The sequence below is a fragment of the Myotis myotis genome, unplaced genomic scaffold, assembly GCF_014108235.1.
Source record: "Myotis myotis isolate mMyoMyo1 unplaced genomic scaffold, mMyoMyo1.p scaffold_m19_p_3, whole genome shotgun sequence".
In the NCBI taxonomy this organism is placed as follows: Eukaryota; Metazoa; Chordata; class Mammalia; order Chiroptera; family Vespertilionidae; genus Myotis; species Myotis myotis.
Window position 1 is genome coordinate 15826155 of NW_023416335.1, and position 18434 is coordinate 15844588.

Genomic DNA, 18434 nt, shown 5'->3' on the forward strand with positions numbered 1-18434 from the left:
ATAGGTTTTGTTTTAAAACATTTGTTACCTTTTGTTTTTTACAACTGGAAACTGTAGTATATTTCTCTTGTTCCTGAGAATCTTGACATTTGTCTACGGTGATAGGTCGTTTTTTAGAAGAATTTGAAACATTTTTCATTAGGCACTCTGAAATTGAGGGTACCTTTTTACAAGTACTGGATTTATCGATATCCTTCCTAGGTTTTACATGAACATTCATTTTTTCTCCTCTCTCCAGTTGAAAAGTCTTCTCTCTATTATGCAGCATTTGGCACAGGATAAAGGAAATGGTTAATTCAGCATTCTTAGCACACATTATCTTCATATGTTCAATAGTTTTCATGACTTTCACAATATGGGCCATTTTCCCTAAATCTTTCTGAGGGGCAGCCAATATATTTTTGAGCAGCACAGAAAACTGACTGTAGTTGTATTCTAACTCTGTCACAGTGGTTCCATAATTTACAGATGCTACACATGGCACAAAGTCAATATACGTGGACACGGAATACTCAGACTTCTGTAGAAGTTTTTTAACTTGTGAAAGTTCTTGAAGTTCTCTTGAGAACAAATGAAGAGCGTATGAGCGATTAACAGCAGCTTCATCATGTTTGTCGATAACATCCAGATCTTCCTTAAGTTCGGAAATAGCAGTCTCTATCACTTTACAAAGGCAATCTGTTGAGTTATCTTTAAGAAATGAAAAAGAAGCCATTTTTTCTTGGCAGTGAACCAGATCGGGAAGAAGTGACAAGTCAAACCAAAGCATACCTCGAAACCGTTGTTTATCTAGTTTCTTTGCCATTGAGTTTTTAAGGAAGTGAACTGTTTCTGAGAGCATGGCTATTTCAATATAGGTTTCAGTGGCTGCAGGTTTTAAAATTATAGCCTCATTGCTGTGGTTTTCGACCACATCCAAAACGTTTTCTTCTGTAATAAAAATATTTTCTCTCTTATCGTCTTGCAGCATCTGAAAATACTTTTTTAAAGTTTCTAAGTGATTGGTACATCTCAAAGTGAGTTCCTGTAATTTTTTAAAGTCTGCAAATTCAGCTTGATCCAATATTTCATTAATACAACAGATATCTGGATGTGAAAGCAAAGTACTGTTAAATTTACAGTTTTCTATGCTAATTGTTTCTTTGTTTATTAGGTCATCTGACTTTCTGGAAGCCACCATAGTATTCTCCTCAAGCCCAATATTGGAAACTTGTTCACTGATTAATTCTTTGGACAATGTATCATATATCTTTTGCAATTTAGAAAAAGAAGATTGATTCATCTTGAGTAGTGTTTCTTTATTTTTCTGTCCTGAGCATTTTTTGCTGATAGATTGTCTCTTCTCTTTCCAAACAAGACTTTTCGCAGCATCGAAAAAGATATGTTCCAGACCATAAAGAGATATATTAATACCTACTGCCTCATTGCTCTTGATAAAATTAACTTTTGAGGAGATCATTTCAATGATAATCCACAAATGGTCTCGTTTTCCTAGATGAGAATCAACTTTAGGAGAGTCCCCATACATACTGACCAGCTCTAAAGTACTTTTTCTTAAGGTTTCAAGGTCTCCTAAACTATCTCCGAAGTTAACTCCACAGGTAAATGGAACAGAAAGAGAAAAGTCAAAGCAATCAGAACAATGCCTCAAGATTGCTTCACACTCATTAATCTGCCGTTTGCATTTTAAGAAAGCGTAGTATGAATTTCCCTTTTTGGTGTCTTCTAATAAGTTAGCTAACTGAGCGTGATAGTTCTGCAACTCACAGTATGCATTATATTTTAGCCTTCCTTGAAAAGCAGGGTAGAAATTAGATTGTTGTTGAAATCCTCGTGGCCTGCCAAGCAGCTCACTGTACAATGTCTCATCATACCAAAGCAAGCTTCGGAATGTCGGTTCACCTCCTAAGAGCCTTTTTTTGTTTTCAATGAATTGAATAGTTTCCATCATCATTTGGAGTTCTACCAAGGAGTCAACAGCACATGGTTTTAACTTCTGTTTGCAATTATTCCACAGGTTTTTTTCTACCAACAATTCTCTTGAAATCAAGATTTGCTCAAGTGAACATTCTTGCTTTCTTTCAAAAGCTTCAACAAACAAAGGGAGAATACTTTGACAAATCTTAGTTTCTTCCTGTAGACTCTGCAAAGATGATGCTTCATCTGCCCTCCTTAAAATTTGAGCTAGCCTAGCTGGGAGATCTGAATGATTAGCTGAGCAATGTTTTTCTTCTAATTTATTTATGTATGATGTAGGCTTCTTCTGAGGAGTGGTGACTTTGGAGGTTTCAGAGTGAGCATGTAAAATAGGCATGTGATTCATTCCTAAAATGTCTGGTTGTGTGGTAGAATCAAACTGAGAGTCATTAACTTTAACCCCCTCTTTTTCTCTTTTGTTAAGCTGATTAGAGATTGTGGTATTCAAAGAAATTGCCTCACTAGTATTTTTAATGCTTAGACGAATATCGATTAAGTTATTTTTAATTGTTTTCTCACTTAAATAGGGGGATTCTTCTAAAATCGTAGTCTTGTACTCATTCCTAACAGTTGATCCTTCATTCATACTTTTTGCGTGAACTGAATCTTGTGCTTTTTTTGTTTGTTTAGCTTTCCACATTTTTCTGTCTGGAATGTCTTTATTTGAAATACCTATTTTGGAAGAACCCTTTTTATCATCTTTTAAGAGCAGAGAACTATCACTAGAAAAAGGTTTTTTCATTATATTTGCCCCATAACTTTTACTTTCTTCAGTTACTGGTATGAGATCCAACTCAGAATTCTCAGTGATGTTGGTTTCATTCACATCTATAGGGATACAATTACTTGGAAAGCATTGTTCTGTCTTTAGAAGCTCCTTTCCACCACATTCTTGCTTACAGTGTGGTACATCGGTGGATCTTGCAAAAGAATCAATAGCTAAAGTCCTTTGTTTATCCAAATAAGGTTGTGAAGATTCCTCCTCATTATGTGCGACTGGAACACTTGATAACAATTGAGAAATGCTGTTACACCTTTTGCTTATTGTCAGACTTTGATTTAATGGATCCATAAGGACATTTCCTGTAATAGTATCTGGTTTGGAGCTTTCAGTAGGAGATGCCCGTTTTTCTAGAAAATTTACTGCCAGGTTTCTTTTATAACCAGATAAAATAAGGTTATCTGGTTTGTAGTTATCAACATTCAAAAAATGCTTCACATTTGATTCTAAGACTGAAATAACTATGTCAGTTTTCACCTTTGTGTGAGCAATACAAGTTGCATCATAATTTTTGTCTGAGCTAAAACGTACATTGTTTTCTTTTATGCAACTTAAAGATACTGAATTAGTTTTATTTATTATTTCATTAGCCTCAGCACTTCCTTTTATTGCATCTTTAGTATTATGTGCTAAATGCTTCTCAGGCTTTTCATATTTATTAATGTTAGATAAAGATGTTATGCCAGTCTGGTTTTCTTTTTTAGTGAGTTTTTCATCTGGGCAGTCTGAGGATAACAGACACCCCATTTTCCCAGAAAAGGATTGAAGTTCTGATGATCTTGGATTTCTCATACAGGTATTGTCATAAGCTGACTGACTTGTATTTTGGGATGTGGAGCAGAGAGTTAACTGTGATTCAGGATATTCTTGATCACAAAATTCTCTCACATGAATAGTGGTGTGGCTTCTGGAGACATGGTTGGCCACATTTTTCTTAGAAAAACACTTTGTGATTCTCTCTCCACTTGTTCCATAAGACTGGTATTTTGATACATGAGTTAATGACTTATCAACTTCAAATCCCAAAGCTCTTTTCTCTCCTGATTTGTCATATTTTCTTTTTGAGAAAAAAGGCTTAGTGGAATAATATCTTCTTTCAGCAAAAGGACTATAACCTTGAAGGTCACAAATTTCCCAAAAATTATTGCATATTATTGAATATGATTTGGGTAATGGGCCCTTTCTTGAAGTTTCTCCCACTTTAGCTATAAGCTCCAAAGACGTGTTAACTCTTCTATGAGCTTTTTTTAAGTAAAGAAGAGCTCTGTCAAGTTTTTTTGAAAGGCATTTGCTTTTGCATAAAGATACTTCACTATTTAGAATATCCAGGACACTCCTAATGTGCTTTTCTGACTGTGAAAAGGTTTTGATTCGTCCTCTGGATAAGGAAGAAAAACATTCAGATGAGTTTTGATTAGTTAGCTTCCTCTTCTTCTCACAAATTTCATGATACTGTACATTCTGGTCCCTAAAAGGTATATGTGGCTTTCGTTTGCTAATTCTTGACTCTGTGTCCTTTTTACTTATAGTATCATTACAATCAGTTTTTGACTTTGTAAGTAAACATCTGCTTTCTTTATTTATTGTTGTGACATCTGAAAGTTCAGTAAGCAAAGGTCCACTGTTTTGTTTTTCTGATGCATGATTCATGAGTTTATTATGACTCAAGTCAAAAGAAAGTGAGATTTCAGATTTACTCACTTGTCCTGATTCTTGCCTTTTATTACCAAATTTATCTTCACATGGGTAATCTGAATTTCCACCAGAACACTGGGAATAAACTTCAAATCCTGGAACTTTCCCTTTTTCCTCACATATTTCTGATTTCGTGGCTTCAGTTATATATTTGCAAAAGGTATCTTTCAATGCAAGGGACTCAACAGTGGACCTGAATCTTGGCATAAGTGTATTAGTAAATGTAACTTGTAGATCTGGAAGTAAAATTGGGAACAAGAGCTCTGCTTCATTTTCTTGTGTAGAGGAAGAATCAGAGTGATGCTCGTCACTAAGCTCCCTTCTTGTGGTGCTTTTCAAAACTTCATTCTCCCCATTATTGCTTCCTAATAGCCCTTCCCAATCGATACGAGACTTCAGAGTCTCATATAAGGTCCCAAATTCATCATACAGTATACTTCCATGGCTATGAATATCTTGTAGAGATGGAAAAGCATCATCAAACTGTTCTGATTCTACTTCAGTTTCACTTTCCAATTCAAAATTTTGAAGAACTAAGTTGTCACTTATTGATTGATGAAATGAGTTGTATAATTTGTCTTTATCCAGACCCATTTCATAACCAGAAACCCCATGCTTAACTAATAATCCCAAATCTGGACTCTCAGAACAAATTTTTTTAAACTTGTGTCTTTGGTGGTCTTCATGACTTGTGTCTAATGTGGGCACCATTGCATTATCTGTCTGTATTTCAGCATTTGAGGCTTCTTGCATTGAAGAATCTGAGATTTGGGGGTATATTGAAGTGAAACGTTCCACACTCCTTATGGTATTTTGCGTATCTTTTTGTTTTATGGCATTGATAGTATCTTCAGTTTCCAATAATGTAGTTTCTGTTGATACATATTTCCCCCTCCAAGTCAAATACAATGTAGAAAATTCTTCAGAACTCAGAATTTCTACATTATTGTAATTTTTATTCTTCCGCTTTTCATCTATATTAATAAAATTTTTGTTTGTATGAAAACCCAGCTTCTCATCTCCACATATATTTTCTGTGTTGTTTTCTGTAGATGAAGCAACGTCTTCCTCGTTAGCCTCAGTTTGGCTTTCTTTATCATGATCTCTTTGTTCTTTGAAATCAACATTCAGGTGTATATCATTATTCAACTGCGCATTACAGAACAGAGAATAATCTTGACCTTTATCGCCAATTTGAGAAGTTTCTTCACAGTTTCTTTGAATGTTTTCTAATGACACTGGATCACTTTCATTTTCCCTATGGACACATGTATGTTCTCTAGTTACGCTGCAATGTGAATTGTCATGAACTATTTTAATGTCACGAGATGAAATAACTGTATCTACTGGCAGTTCTTTGGCCTGAGGAATGTCTTTTGCTTCCTGGAAAGCATCAGTTGCAATGCTAATACAGTTTTGATTTGTCTTTTTCAATTCCAGTTCCATTAGTTTTTGAGAAATGGCAAAACCGGTATGAATGTTATCTTCATTCTCCAAACAGTGTTGAGAATGCTTTTGTGAAAGGCTTTCCACTCTTGGAGTAAGAGCATTTTGTACTTCCAATGCTCGATAGCCTAGCTCATACTTATCCTTTGTGCTGGGTATAGAAGACTTTGATATTTCTAACTCTTGAGTGATTAACATTTGATCACATTTTTTCCCAAAAGAATCAAGATTTTCATCCTCTTTGCATTCTTTGTGCAAAAAAATGCAATTATCTACTGGACTGGTTTTTGTTTTATTAGTACAATAATTATCAATCTCTTTCCACAAATTTTGCTCTTCTGTATGTTTGGAATTGTCTTCATGGCCAGTGAAATTTCTCACCTTTCCAATGTTTTGTATATACTCATGTATGCTTTCTTTCCTTTGGAATGGAAAATCTGCAGACATTGTGTGACCAGTCTGACATATAGTTTTGAAATGAGAAGACTGTGATTCCTGAGAAAGGTTTCTGTTACACCCTTTCATACAAGTATTCATTGATTCATAAGAGTTATGTGCCTCACTATTTTGTTCAAATAAAAGTGGGATGTTACTTTTCTGTTGGGATCCCTGGGCTTTTTCCTCACTGTGTTTTTGGTTCTCAACTTCTGAAACTACATTTGACAAACACATTGGGAAGGAAAAATTTTCTTGGTCCTGAAATTGTCCTGCCATGGTAATTTTATTGGGAGTTGTATAATCACAGTTCTTAGAGCCCATGTTATGAGCCTGAGATTGTGAATCATCAAAAGAAAGTTTGGAGCAAGGAGCACCCAAACAATTAGTAAGAACAGCATCATCACCAGGCTTGACTTCAGATGAGGAGGCAGAATTAGTTGGTATAGATAGGTTTATTTCTGAATTAACTAAATCTGAACTCTTCTTAAATGGCAATATCTCAGTTAAACCTGTACTATTATGTTTTTCCTTGTTTTCTTCTCTCCTTGTAAGTCTTGGGTCTTTGATGATTTTTGAAGTAATAACTGTGCTTGAGCCAATATTGTTATGAAGGGGAAAAGCATCAGGAAGACCACTTAAAATATTTTTAAGATGTGTCAAATTTAACAAGAGGTCACCATTAACACTTTCTCTGGTATCACTGGGAATAAATGAAAGACCTGAATCATATGCATGTACTTCAGAAGTGTCTTTACATTCTGCTAAATTGTGCTTCATCTGTCCATTGTATGTTTCAAGGACAGGAATGTTTCCATCTTGTACATTTTCATAGGAACTAGAATTATTTGCATTGGGAGAGTTTATCTCTGAATTTAGTGCATTGCACGAACAATTTTCCTGCGCAAATGTATCCACAGGTTTCCTGAAATGCTCATAGATGACAGTAGCATCTTTTCCTTTTCCAATTCTTTTGGCCACAGTACAGTTATTCAGAGAGCATGCTCTTTCTGTGAAAATAAAAAATAAAATAAGCAAAAATAGGAAGAAAAAGTATTTCTACAGAAACTCTATTAAATAGAAGTAAATTTATATAAAATAAAAAAGATCCCAAATAGCCGTAGCAATTTTAAGAAGAACAAAGTTGGAGGGATCACAATACCAGATATCAAGTTATACTACAAAGCCACTGTACTCAGAATAGCTTGGTACTAGTACACGAACAGGCATATAGACCAATGAAACAGAACAGAGAACCCAGAAATGGACCCAATTAATATTTGACAAAGGAGGCAAGAACATACAATGGAGTTAAGATAGTCTCTTCAATAAATGGTGTTGAGAAAATTGGACAGCTATATGCAAAAAAATGAAACTAGACCACCAACTTACACCATACACAAAAAGGATAACTCAAATGGATAAAAGCCTTAAGTATAAGATGTGAAACCATAAAAATCTTAGAAGAAACCATAGGCAGCAAAATTTCAGACATCTCTTGTAGCAAAATGTTTACCAATACATCTCCTAGGACAATGGAAACTAATTAGAAAATAAACAAATGGGACTACATCAAAATAAAAAGCTTCTACACAGCAAAAGAAACCATCAACAAAATAATAGGAGAGCCCACTGCATGGGAGAATATATTTGCCAATGATACATCCGATAAGGGGTTAATATCCAAAATTAAAAAATGGGCAAAAGACATAGACACTTCTCCAAAGTAGACATACAGAAGGCCAAAAGGCATATGAAAAATGCTCAAAGTCACTAACCGTCTGACATATGCAAATCAAAATGAGAATGAGTTACTACCTCACACCTGTCAGAATGGCTATCATCAACAAATCAACAAATGACAAGTGTTGGTGAGGATATGGAGAAAAGGTAACCCTTATACACTGCTGGTGGGAATGCAGATGGGTACAGCCTCTGTGGAAAACAGTATGGAGTTTCCTCAAAAACTTAAAAATGGAACTCCCATTTGACCCAGTGGTTCCACTTCTAGGAATGTGTCCCAAGAATTCACAAACACCCATCAGAAAGAATATAGCTCCTGTATGTTCAAAGCAGCACAATTTATAATAGCTAAGAAATGTAAACAGCCTAAGTGCTCATCAGCAGATGAATGGATTAAAAAGCTGTGGTACATCTGTACAATGGAATATTATGCATCTGTGAAAAAGAAAGAATTCTTACCATTTGCAACAGCATGGTTGGACCTAGAGAGTATGCTAAGCAAAATAAGCCCATCAGAGAAAGATAAGTATCACATGATCTTACTCATATGTGGAATCTAATGAACAACATAAACTGATGAACAAAAACAGACCCAGAGATACAGAAACATTGAACAGACTATCAAACTTCAGAGGGAAGGCAGGGGAGGGTGAAGGGGGAGAAGAGATCAAGCAATGAACTCATATGCATATATGTTTAACCCATAGTCACAAATAGGGTGATGAAGGCTTTGGGGGGCAAGGAGGTAGAGGGAGCAATGAGGGAAAAGGGGACATATTAATACTTTAAACAATAGAGATTTATTAAAATAAAGAAGTAATATATGCACCCCTATATTCAAAGCAGTACAATTTACAATAACTAAGATTTGGAAACAGCCTAAGTGCCCATCAGCAGATGAATGGATTAAATAACTGTGGTACATCTACACAAGGGAATACTATGCAGCTGGAAAAAAAGAATTCTTACTATTTGCAACAGCATGGATGGCCTTGGAGAGCATTATGCTAAGTGAAATAAGCCAATCAGAGAAAGTTAAGTATCACATGATATCACTCATATGTGGAATCTAATGAGCATCATAAACTGATAAAAATAGATGCAGAGACACAGAAGCTTTGAACAGACTGTCAAACTCAGAGGGAAGGCAGGGGAGGGTGGGTGGGTGGAAGAAATCAACCAATTAACTTGTATGCATATATGCATAACCCATGGACACAGATAATAGGATAGTGACGGCCTGGGTTAGGGGACGGGGGCAGGCTGGGAGAGGTCAATGGGGGAAAAAGGGAGACATATTTAATACTTTCAACAATAAAGATTAAAAATAAATAAATAAACTAAAATAAAAGAGAAATTGGAAAGCTATGGCTTTGATTTAACTGAAAGTAAGCAAAATATCTATACAATAAAAGCCTAAGTGACCATTACGGCAGAATGACTGGAACAGCCAGTTGCTATGATGTGCACTGACCACCATGGGCAGATGCTCAATGCAGGAGCTTACCCCTCGTGGTCAGTGTGCTCCCACAGGGGGAGCGGCTGCTGAGCCAGAAGCTGGGCTCACAGCTGGCGAGTGCAGCGGCGGTGGCGGGACCCTCTCCTGCCTCCATGGCAGTGCTAAGGAGCAGCGATCCGAGAGGTAAGGAATGAGCAGGCAGGTGGTCAGGTGTGAGGGATCCTGGACTGTGAGAGGGTGCAGGCTGGGCTGAGGGGGGAACCCCCCCCCGGAACCCCCCCCACCCCCCATGCATGAATTTTGTGCTCCGGGCCTCTAGTCAAAGATAATCTGCCTGGGTTTTCTGTTAAAGGGCTGGGAATGTTAGAATAGGTACTGAAATAAAGATATAATAGTAAAAAAAACCCCAAAAAACAACTTTAATTGAAAGTTCTTTAAATAATCTACTGATGGTTAAACTATGTTCTCAGAAGAAAAAGCAGGGACACAGAACCTGGAAGACACAGTTAGGAGAAACCAAGATGGCGGCATAGGTAAACACCGGAAATTGCTGCCTCGCACAACCACTTCAAAAATACAACTAAAAGAAAAAACGGACATCATCCAGAACCACAGGAAGGCTGGCTGAGTGGAAATTCTACAACTAGAAGGAAAGAGAAAATCACTGAGACTCAGAGGAGGTGCAGAAGTAAAGTGCAGAGGTACGGAGGCACACACCGAAAGGGCTGGCAACTGAGGACGTGGCGCACATGAAAAGGGCTGGCAGCTGAGGACGCAGCACACGTGGAGAGGGCTGGCAGTTGAGGACGTGGTTGTCTTTTTCAATCGGGAGGGAGTCTCAAGCTCCCGATTGCTCTGAACTCCAGTTCCGGGTAAGTCTCTGGGGAACCAGACTCATACAGGGAGAAACTGGACTATCTGGCATCGGGCAGAATTCGAGGGCGGCTTTCTCTCAGAGGAGCTTGCAGCGATTACCCGGACACTGAGATGCGGGGCCTCTTAGGGTAGGACTGGGGAGCAGCCATAGCTGCTTGCTCCACCTGTTGATCCCCTGAGACCCTGCCCCACCCAAGCTGTGCACAGAGGCTTTTGCATATGAAAGGCCTGGCCCTTTGCAACCTGAATATTACCTAACAAACTGCAGCTGAATCAGAGAGACTGAGAACTTCCAAAAGAAGGCCCAAGGCCCCACAGCAGCTTGCATTGCTTCAAAGCTGGGCCTCATCTGGGCACCTCCAAACACCAAACAAAGAAGAGGAATCTCTCCATAGCTCCTGCTGGGTAGCCTCAGGAAGAGGCTAAATTAGCACCTCCTTAGAGATCCAAGAGCCAGTGTACCCAGTGGTCAGAGTGGGACCACCCAGATTACCACTCCTCAGATCCATAAGGGACACACTCAGGGGGCAGACTCAGTGAGCACCAAAGCCCCACTGAAGCAAGTCTTGCCCCAGAAGAGTGTCTCCAGCTCAGAAGTTCTCCCACTGCAGACACACCTGATTCTCACAGCCAATTGGCCTGGAGGTCAATTCCTCCCAGTGATACGTACAACAATCAAGACTTAACTACAACAAGACTGTGCTCAAAGCCCACAACGGGGTGCACCAAGAGTGTCCACTCAGGTAATTGGGGAGGCTGAGCCACTGGGTCCTATAGGACACCTAACACAGAAAGCCACTCTATCAACTCAGGGAAGCATAAGAAATGTGGAGACAAAGAAACAAGTCACAAATGACAGAAATGGAGGAAAGCAAACTACTGGATATAGAGTTCAAAACCACACTTTTAAGGTTTTTCAAGAATTTTCTAGAATCCGCTGATAAATTCAGTGAGACCCTCAAGACATCTAGTGAGACTGCCGATAAACTTAGTGAGACCCTCAAGAAATCTAGTGAGACCCTCGAGGTCCTTGAAAAAGGACCAACTAGAAATTAAGCATACACTGACTGAAATAAAGGATATTATGTAGAGTTCCAACAGCAGACTAGAGGATCGCAAGAATCAAGTCAAAGGTTTGAAATATGAAGAAGCAAAAATCACCCAACCGGAAAAACAAAAAGAAAAAAAGAATCCAAAAATATGAAGATAGTGTAAGGAGTCTCTGGGACAGCTTCAAGCGTACCAACATCCGAATTATAGGGGTGCCAGAAGATGAGAGAGAGCAAGATATTGAAAACCTATTTGAAGAAATAATGACAGAAAACTTCCCCTACCTGGTGAAAGAAATAGAGCTACAAGTCCAGGAAGCGCAGAGAACCCCAAACAAAAGGAATCCAAAGAGGACCATACCAAGACACATCATAATTAAAATGCCAAGAGCAAAAGACAAAGAGAGAATCTTAAAAGCAGCAAGAGAAAAACAATCAGTTACCTACAAGGGAGTACCCATACGACTGTCAGCTGATTTCTCAACAGAAACTTTGCAGGCCAGAAGGGAGTGGCAAGAAATATTCAAAGTGATGAATACCAAGAACCTACAACCAAGATTACTTTATCCAGCAAAGCTATCATTCAGAATTGAAGGTCAGATAAAGAGCTTCACAGATAAGAAAAAGCTAAAGGAGTTCATCACCACCAAACCAGGATTATATGAAATGCTGAAAGGTATCCTTTAAGAAGAGGAGGAAGAATAAAAAGGTAAAGATACAAATTATGAACAACAAATACACATCTATCAACAAGTGAATCTAAAAATCAAGTGAATAAATAATCTGATGCACAGAATAAACCGGTGAATATAATAGAATCAGGGACATAGAAAGGGAGTGGACTGACTATTTTAGGGGGGAAAGAGATGTGGGGGGTGTGGGAAGAGACTGGACAAAAATTGTACACCTATGGATGAGGACAGTGGGTGGCGGGGGTAAGGACAGAGGTTGGTGTGGGAACCGGATGGAGGGGAACTATGGGGGAAAAAAAGAGGAACAACTGTAATAATCTGAACAATAAAGATTTAATTTAAAAAAAAAGAAAAAAGAGGGCGAGAAGAGGATGAGTAAAAAGTTAATAAAGTATAAATGATGGAGCATGAACCTGTCCTTAAGAGCTTACTAAAGAAAGTAGTTGCCATAAAAAAATTGGATTCTGTCAAATACTAAGAAATAGAATAATTAAATAGGATAAAAACATGTTGCACATAGACCAGGTATTCTCATATTAATTTCCTATGTTCAGAGATTTAATAGTATCACATATTAATAGACAACATTGTCTCCCTCTACTGTTACCCTGTTTTATTTCACTCTACCACTGGAGAACAAAAAACACAAAGGGAAGGGGAATGAGGTGGAGAAATAAGGAATAAGAGACCAAAAAGGTTCCATAGCCCTGGTTGGGTTGCTCAGTTGGTTGGAGCGTTGTCCAGTACACAAAAAGATTCTGGGTTCAATTCCCAGTCAGGTCACATACCTAGGTTTCAGGTTGATCCCTGGTCAAAGTGCATACAGGAAGCAACCAATCGATGATATATTCTCTCTCTCTCTCTCTCTCTCTCTCTCTCTCTCTCTCTATCAGTGGGAACAAATCCTCAGCTGAAGACTTAAAAAAGAAAAGTTCCACAAAATCTTTCTCAGGAGCCAAAAGCAAACTTCTACCCCCTGTTGCATAGTGAAATAAGTATTCCTGCAAACAATATACATAAACAAAACCTAGAGAATAAAACCAAATTCTTTTTATAATTTATAAAAATATATTCCTAAAATTTCATAAAGAACTTCATGCAATCTTATAATAACAAAAGAACTTGAAAAGTACATATTTAGCAAGTAAAAGGTTCAGAGAGCATTCAAAGCTAAGTAATACCATACAATATCTTAAGACAAATTAATGATGGAAATTACTTCTGAGATTTATGACATATATAAAGTTATAATCATATCACTGGGAAGTACCATGAGGTTGTTTTTGACAATATACCAAAGATTGGTTTGCTGAAAATTTCTAAATTCTATAGTCATTTGTGATTATATTTTTTAAGTTCAGTAAGCTATAGTAGAAATACGACCACAAATAAAAATATAATTCTTTTTTAAAAAATTTTGTTTTATTGCTTAAAGAAATATAATTCTTAAAAGGGAACTATAAGAAGGGTAAAAAGGAAGGGTAAATTCCTATATACCTATATACAAGTATTTTAAAAGGCCAAAATGCACAATAAATAAAATTCAGAAGAATAAACTGGTAAAAAGTATATTCTGAAGGAGAAAACTTAATACATAATTGTAAATATGTTATAATACATGAAGTATATGGAAGTCTTCAAAAGATTAACAAAAAGGACACAATAGAACAGTGGACGAGAGAGAACCAAGATGGCGGCATAGGTTAACGCTGGAGTTTGCTGCCTTGAACAACTACTTCAAAAGTGAAACTGAAAAACGGAACGGACATCACCCAGAACCACAGGAACGCTGGCTGAGTGGAAGTCCTACAACTAGGAGGAAAGAGAAACGCATACGGACACTCAGAGGACGCACAGTGCTGAAGTCAAATTCTGAGGTGCGGAGTGCACGGAGCGGGCTGGCGGCGGAGGGCGTGGTTGGCGTTTTCAATCGGGAGGGAGTCGCAGACTCTGAGCTCCAGATACAGGCGAGTCTTTAGGGACCCAGACTCAAACGGGAGAAGCGGGACTGTCTGGCTTCGGTCAGAGCGAGTGCAGCTTTCTCTCCGAGGTTTGCAGCGGGTGCTGGGACTCAGAGAGGCAGAGCCCCTGGGGACAGGACTGAGAGCCGCCATAACTGCTCTCTCCGGCCCACCCTGTTGATCCTGTGCGACCTGCCCCGCCCAAGCCCTGCACAGAGGCATTTGCCGGATAGCCTCAGGCAAAGGCTAGATTAGCACCTCCCTAGAGGTCAGAAGTTCTCTCACTGCAGACACAGCTGATTCTCATAGCCACTTGGCCTGGAGGTCAAACCCTCCCTGGTATTAGCTACAACAATCAAGGTTTAACTATAAGACTGCGAACAAAGACCACTAGGGGGTGCACCAAGGAAGCATAACAAAATGCGGAGACAAAGAAACAGGACAAAATTGTCAATGGAAGATATAGAGTTCAGAACCACACTTTTAAGGTCTCTCAAGAACTGTTTAGAAGCCGCCGATAAACTTAATGAGATCTACAAGAAAACTAATGAGACCCTCGATGTTATATTGGGGAACCAACTAGAAATTAAGCATACACGGACTGAAATAACGAATATTATACAGGCTCCCGACAGCAGACCAGAGGAGCACAAGAATCAAGTCAATGATTTGAAATGCGAGGAAGCAAAAAACACCCAACCGGAGGGGCGGAATGAAAAAAGAATCCAAAAATGCGAGGATAGTGTAAGGAGCCTCTGGGACAGCTTCAAGCGTACCAACATCAGAATTATAGGGGTGCCAGAAGATGAGAGAGAGCAAGATATTGAAAACCTATTTGAAGAAATAATGACAGAAAACTTCCCCCACCTGGTGAAAGAAATGGACTTACAGGTCCAAGAAGCGCGGAGAACCCCAAACAAAGGAATCCAAAGAGGACCACACCAAGACACATCATAATTAAAATGCCAAGAGCAAAAGACAAAGAGAGAATCTTAAAAACAGCAAGAGAAAGAAACTCAGTTACCTACAAGGGAGTACCCATACGACTGTCAGCTGATTTCTCAACAGAAACTTTGCAGGCCAGAAGGGAGTGGCAAGAAATATTCAAAGTGATGAATACCAAGAACCTACAACCAAGATTACTTTATCCAGCAAAGCTATCATTCAGAATTGAAGGTCAGATAAAGAGCTTCACAGATAAGGAAAAGCTAAAGGAGTTCATCACCACCCAACCAGGATTATATGAAATGCTGAAAGGTATCCTTTAAGAAGAGGAAGAGGAAGAAAAAGGTAAAGATACAAATTATGAACAACAAATATGTATCTATCAACAAATGAACCTAAGAATCAAGTGAATAAATAATCTGATGAACAGAATGAACTGGTGATTATAATAGAATCAGGGACATAGAAAGGGAATGGACTGACTATTCTTGGGGGGGAAAGGGGTGTGGGAGATGCGGGAAGAGACTGGACAAAAATTGTGCACCTATGGATGAGGACAGTGGGTGGGGAGTGAGGGCGGAGGGTGGGGCGGGAACTGGGAGGAGGGGAGTTATGGGGGGGAAAAAGAGGAACAAATGTAATAATCTGAACAATAAAGATTTAATTAAAAAAAAAAAAAAGAACAGTGGGTAAAGTACATAACCCCCCTCAAAAAAAATCAAGGATTAAAGTTTCAACAAACATGAAAAGATGTCCAACCCCAATAAGAAAACAAGATTCCTATTTAAAAACTTTTTAGATTGGTAAAGATTTTGAATGATAATAAATAATCTGCATATGTAAGCACTCTTTTATACTGTTTACAAATTGGTACTAATTTCTGGAAAAGTAAATCTACAGTATTTATCAAAATGTAATGTATAATAATCTATACCCAGCAAATACATTTTTACAATTAATTCTTCTGAAATACTTGTTCTAATACTCAAGATATAAATACAAGAATTTTTAGTATTGGCCAAATTTTGGTCTGTTTGGCCTAATAAACTCTATTGGCCTCACCCTGACAACTCTGAGACCCCGCCCCACCACAAATACCTGCAGGGTCTCCCCTGGAAGGGTGGCAGCTAGACATAGTACACCCTGGGGCATTTTCTGAATGGCCTCAGACCCAACACGGGCACTGAGTTTGAACCTGTATCAGTCTGGTGAACACCACTTGCTCCTACCTTGTGACTCACTGAGATCTACCTCATGCAACTTGAATACCACCAGAGGCTATTTCAGTGACTGAGTTGGCGAACAGAGGCGGATCTTGGAGGGCCTTGTGACATTTGCTGACCTGTCCCTGGGCCCTGGTGTTGGTAAAAGCTTACCTTGGTGCACAGTTTGGTCCTTCCTATGTATGCAACAGGTGCAGCAGAGGTAGCCACAAACTGTGGATTGCTTTGTAACTCCACACGTTGCCCAGGTCCAGCCATAGGAAGCATCTGACATTGGCCTGCTTTAGAGTCACTCCCAAGAGGCCCAGAACCAACACACCCAAGTGGCCAGTTTCAGACAACATCAGATCAAATTACCTTCGCCAGTGGCATATCCAAAGGAAGATCCTGGCAGACACCAGACCCTGCTGAAGCAAATTCTGCTTCTTGTGGTCAGCACCTGCATAGCAGCTCATACACTGTAGTTGGGGTCAATCCTCATAGTCAGCCTGAGGGTCTACTCTATGCATGAATAAGCCAATAGCAGTCAAGGCTCAATTACAACAGAAGCCCACATAACCCAAACAAGGGATATTCCCGGAGCACCAAGAACAAGGGATCAAGGAGACTGTGTCACTGTGTCCCACAAGACACATACTACATAAGGCCACCTTACCAAAACTGGGAAGCATAGCAGGCCTACCTAATACATACATACAAACAAAAGAGGCAGCTAAATGGGGAGACAAAGAAACAGGCCCTAAATAAAAGAACGGGAGATATCTCCCGAAAAAGAGCTAAATGAAATGGAGGCCAGCAATTAACAAGGTATATAGTTCAAAAATATTGTTAGAAGGATGCACAATGAAACATTTCAACAAAGGTATGAACACAGATTGCTGGGTGGAAAAGATGAAGGGATTAAGCAAATATGAAACAAACCACGAACTCATAGACACAGACAACAGTATGGTTACCAGAGGGGGAGAGGGGTAGAGAGGGGTAGAAGATGGTAAAAGGGGGATAGATGATGATAGAAAGAGACTTGAATGTGGTGAACACAATATACAGATGATAATTTATAGAATTATATACCTGAAACCTATACAATTTTATTAACCAATGTCACTATAATAAATTCAATAAAAATTATAAAGTAAAAAGAATGAACCCAGTAGGAAAAAATTGTTTAGCAAAATAATCCAAGATGGCTGAAACCTATCAACCAGAGTAATTAAATCATATGGCACATCAATAACTATAATAGTAAAAGTACCATGTGCATATGCTATAACAAATGCCCTAGAAAAAGAATCGTCATGCAGCTATTACAAAAATTAAGATAGATTACTACAAAAAGAAAAGCAACTGAATAGAAGATATTCACCAATAATACATCTGATAAAGGGTTAATATCCAAAATTTATCAAGAATTCATAAAGCTCAATACCAATACAATAAATAATCCAATTGAAAAATGAGCAGAGAACCTGAATAGACACTTCTCCAAAGAGGACATATAGATGGCCAACAGACGTAAGAAAGGATGTTTAATGTCACTAATCATCAGAGAAATGCAAATTGAAAGCACAATAAGATATCACCTCATACTTATCAGAAAGGCTATCATCAATAAATCCATACGAAAGTATTAGTGAGAATATGGAGAAAACGGAACTCTCATGTACTGTTGGTGGGAATAAAGATTTTTGCAGTCACTATGGAAAACAGTATGAAGGGTCCTCAAAAAATTAAAAATGAATCTGCTTTATGACCCAGTAATTCCACTTCTGGGAATTTATCTGAAGAAACTTAAAACATGAATTCAAAAGAATATATGCACCCCTATGTTAATTGCAGTGTTATTTACAATAGCCAGGATATGGAAGCAACCCAAGTGCCCATCAATAGATAAGTGAATAAAAAAGCTGTGGTACATATATAAAATGAAATATTATTCAGACATAAAAAAGAATGAACTTTTACCACTTGCAGTAGCAGATGGGGCCAGCACTAAGAAGCGAGGGCCGAGGGCCAGCAGCCATGGTGATGGGGATGGCGCCTTCCCCTGATCAGCCTGGTTGCCTCCTGCAGAGGGAGGCCAGACTGCAGCTTAGGCCCACTTCCCAAACGGGCCTAAGCCGTCAGTAGGACGTCCTCTGAGGGCTCCTGG

General features: G+C 38.6%; 1 protein-coding gene across 1 annotated transcript in view; it reads right to left on the reverse strand.

The window, feature by feature from the left end:
• Positions 1–18434, reverse strand: part of TEX15 (testis expressed 15, meiosis and synapsis associated) — a 64211-nt gene that overhangs the window by 9877 nt on the left and 35900 nt on the right. Inside the window, exon 6 of the mRNA XM_036300077.1 lies at positions 29–7344. Within this exon, the coding sequence (XP_036155970.1) occupies positions 29–7344 (7316 nt within the window). The remainder of the gene's footprint in view (positions 1–28; positions 7345–18434) is intronic.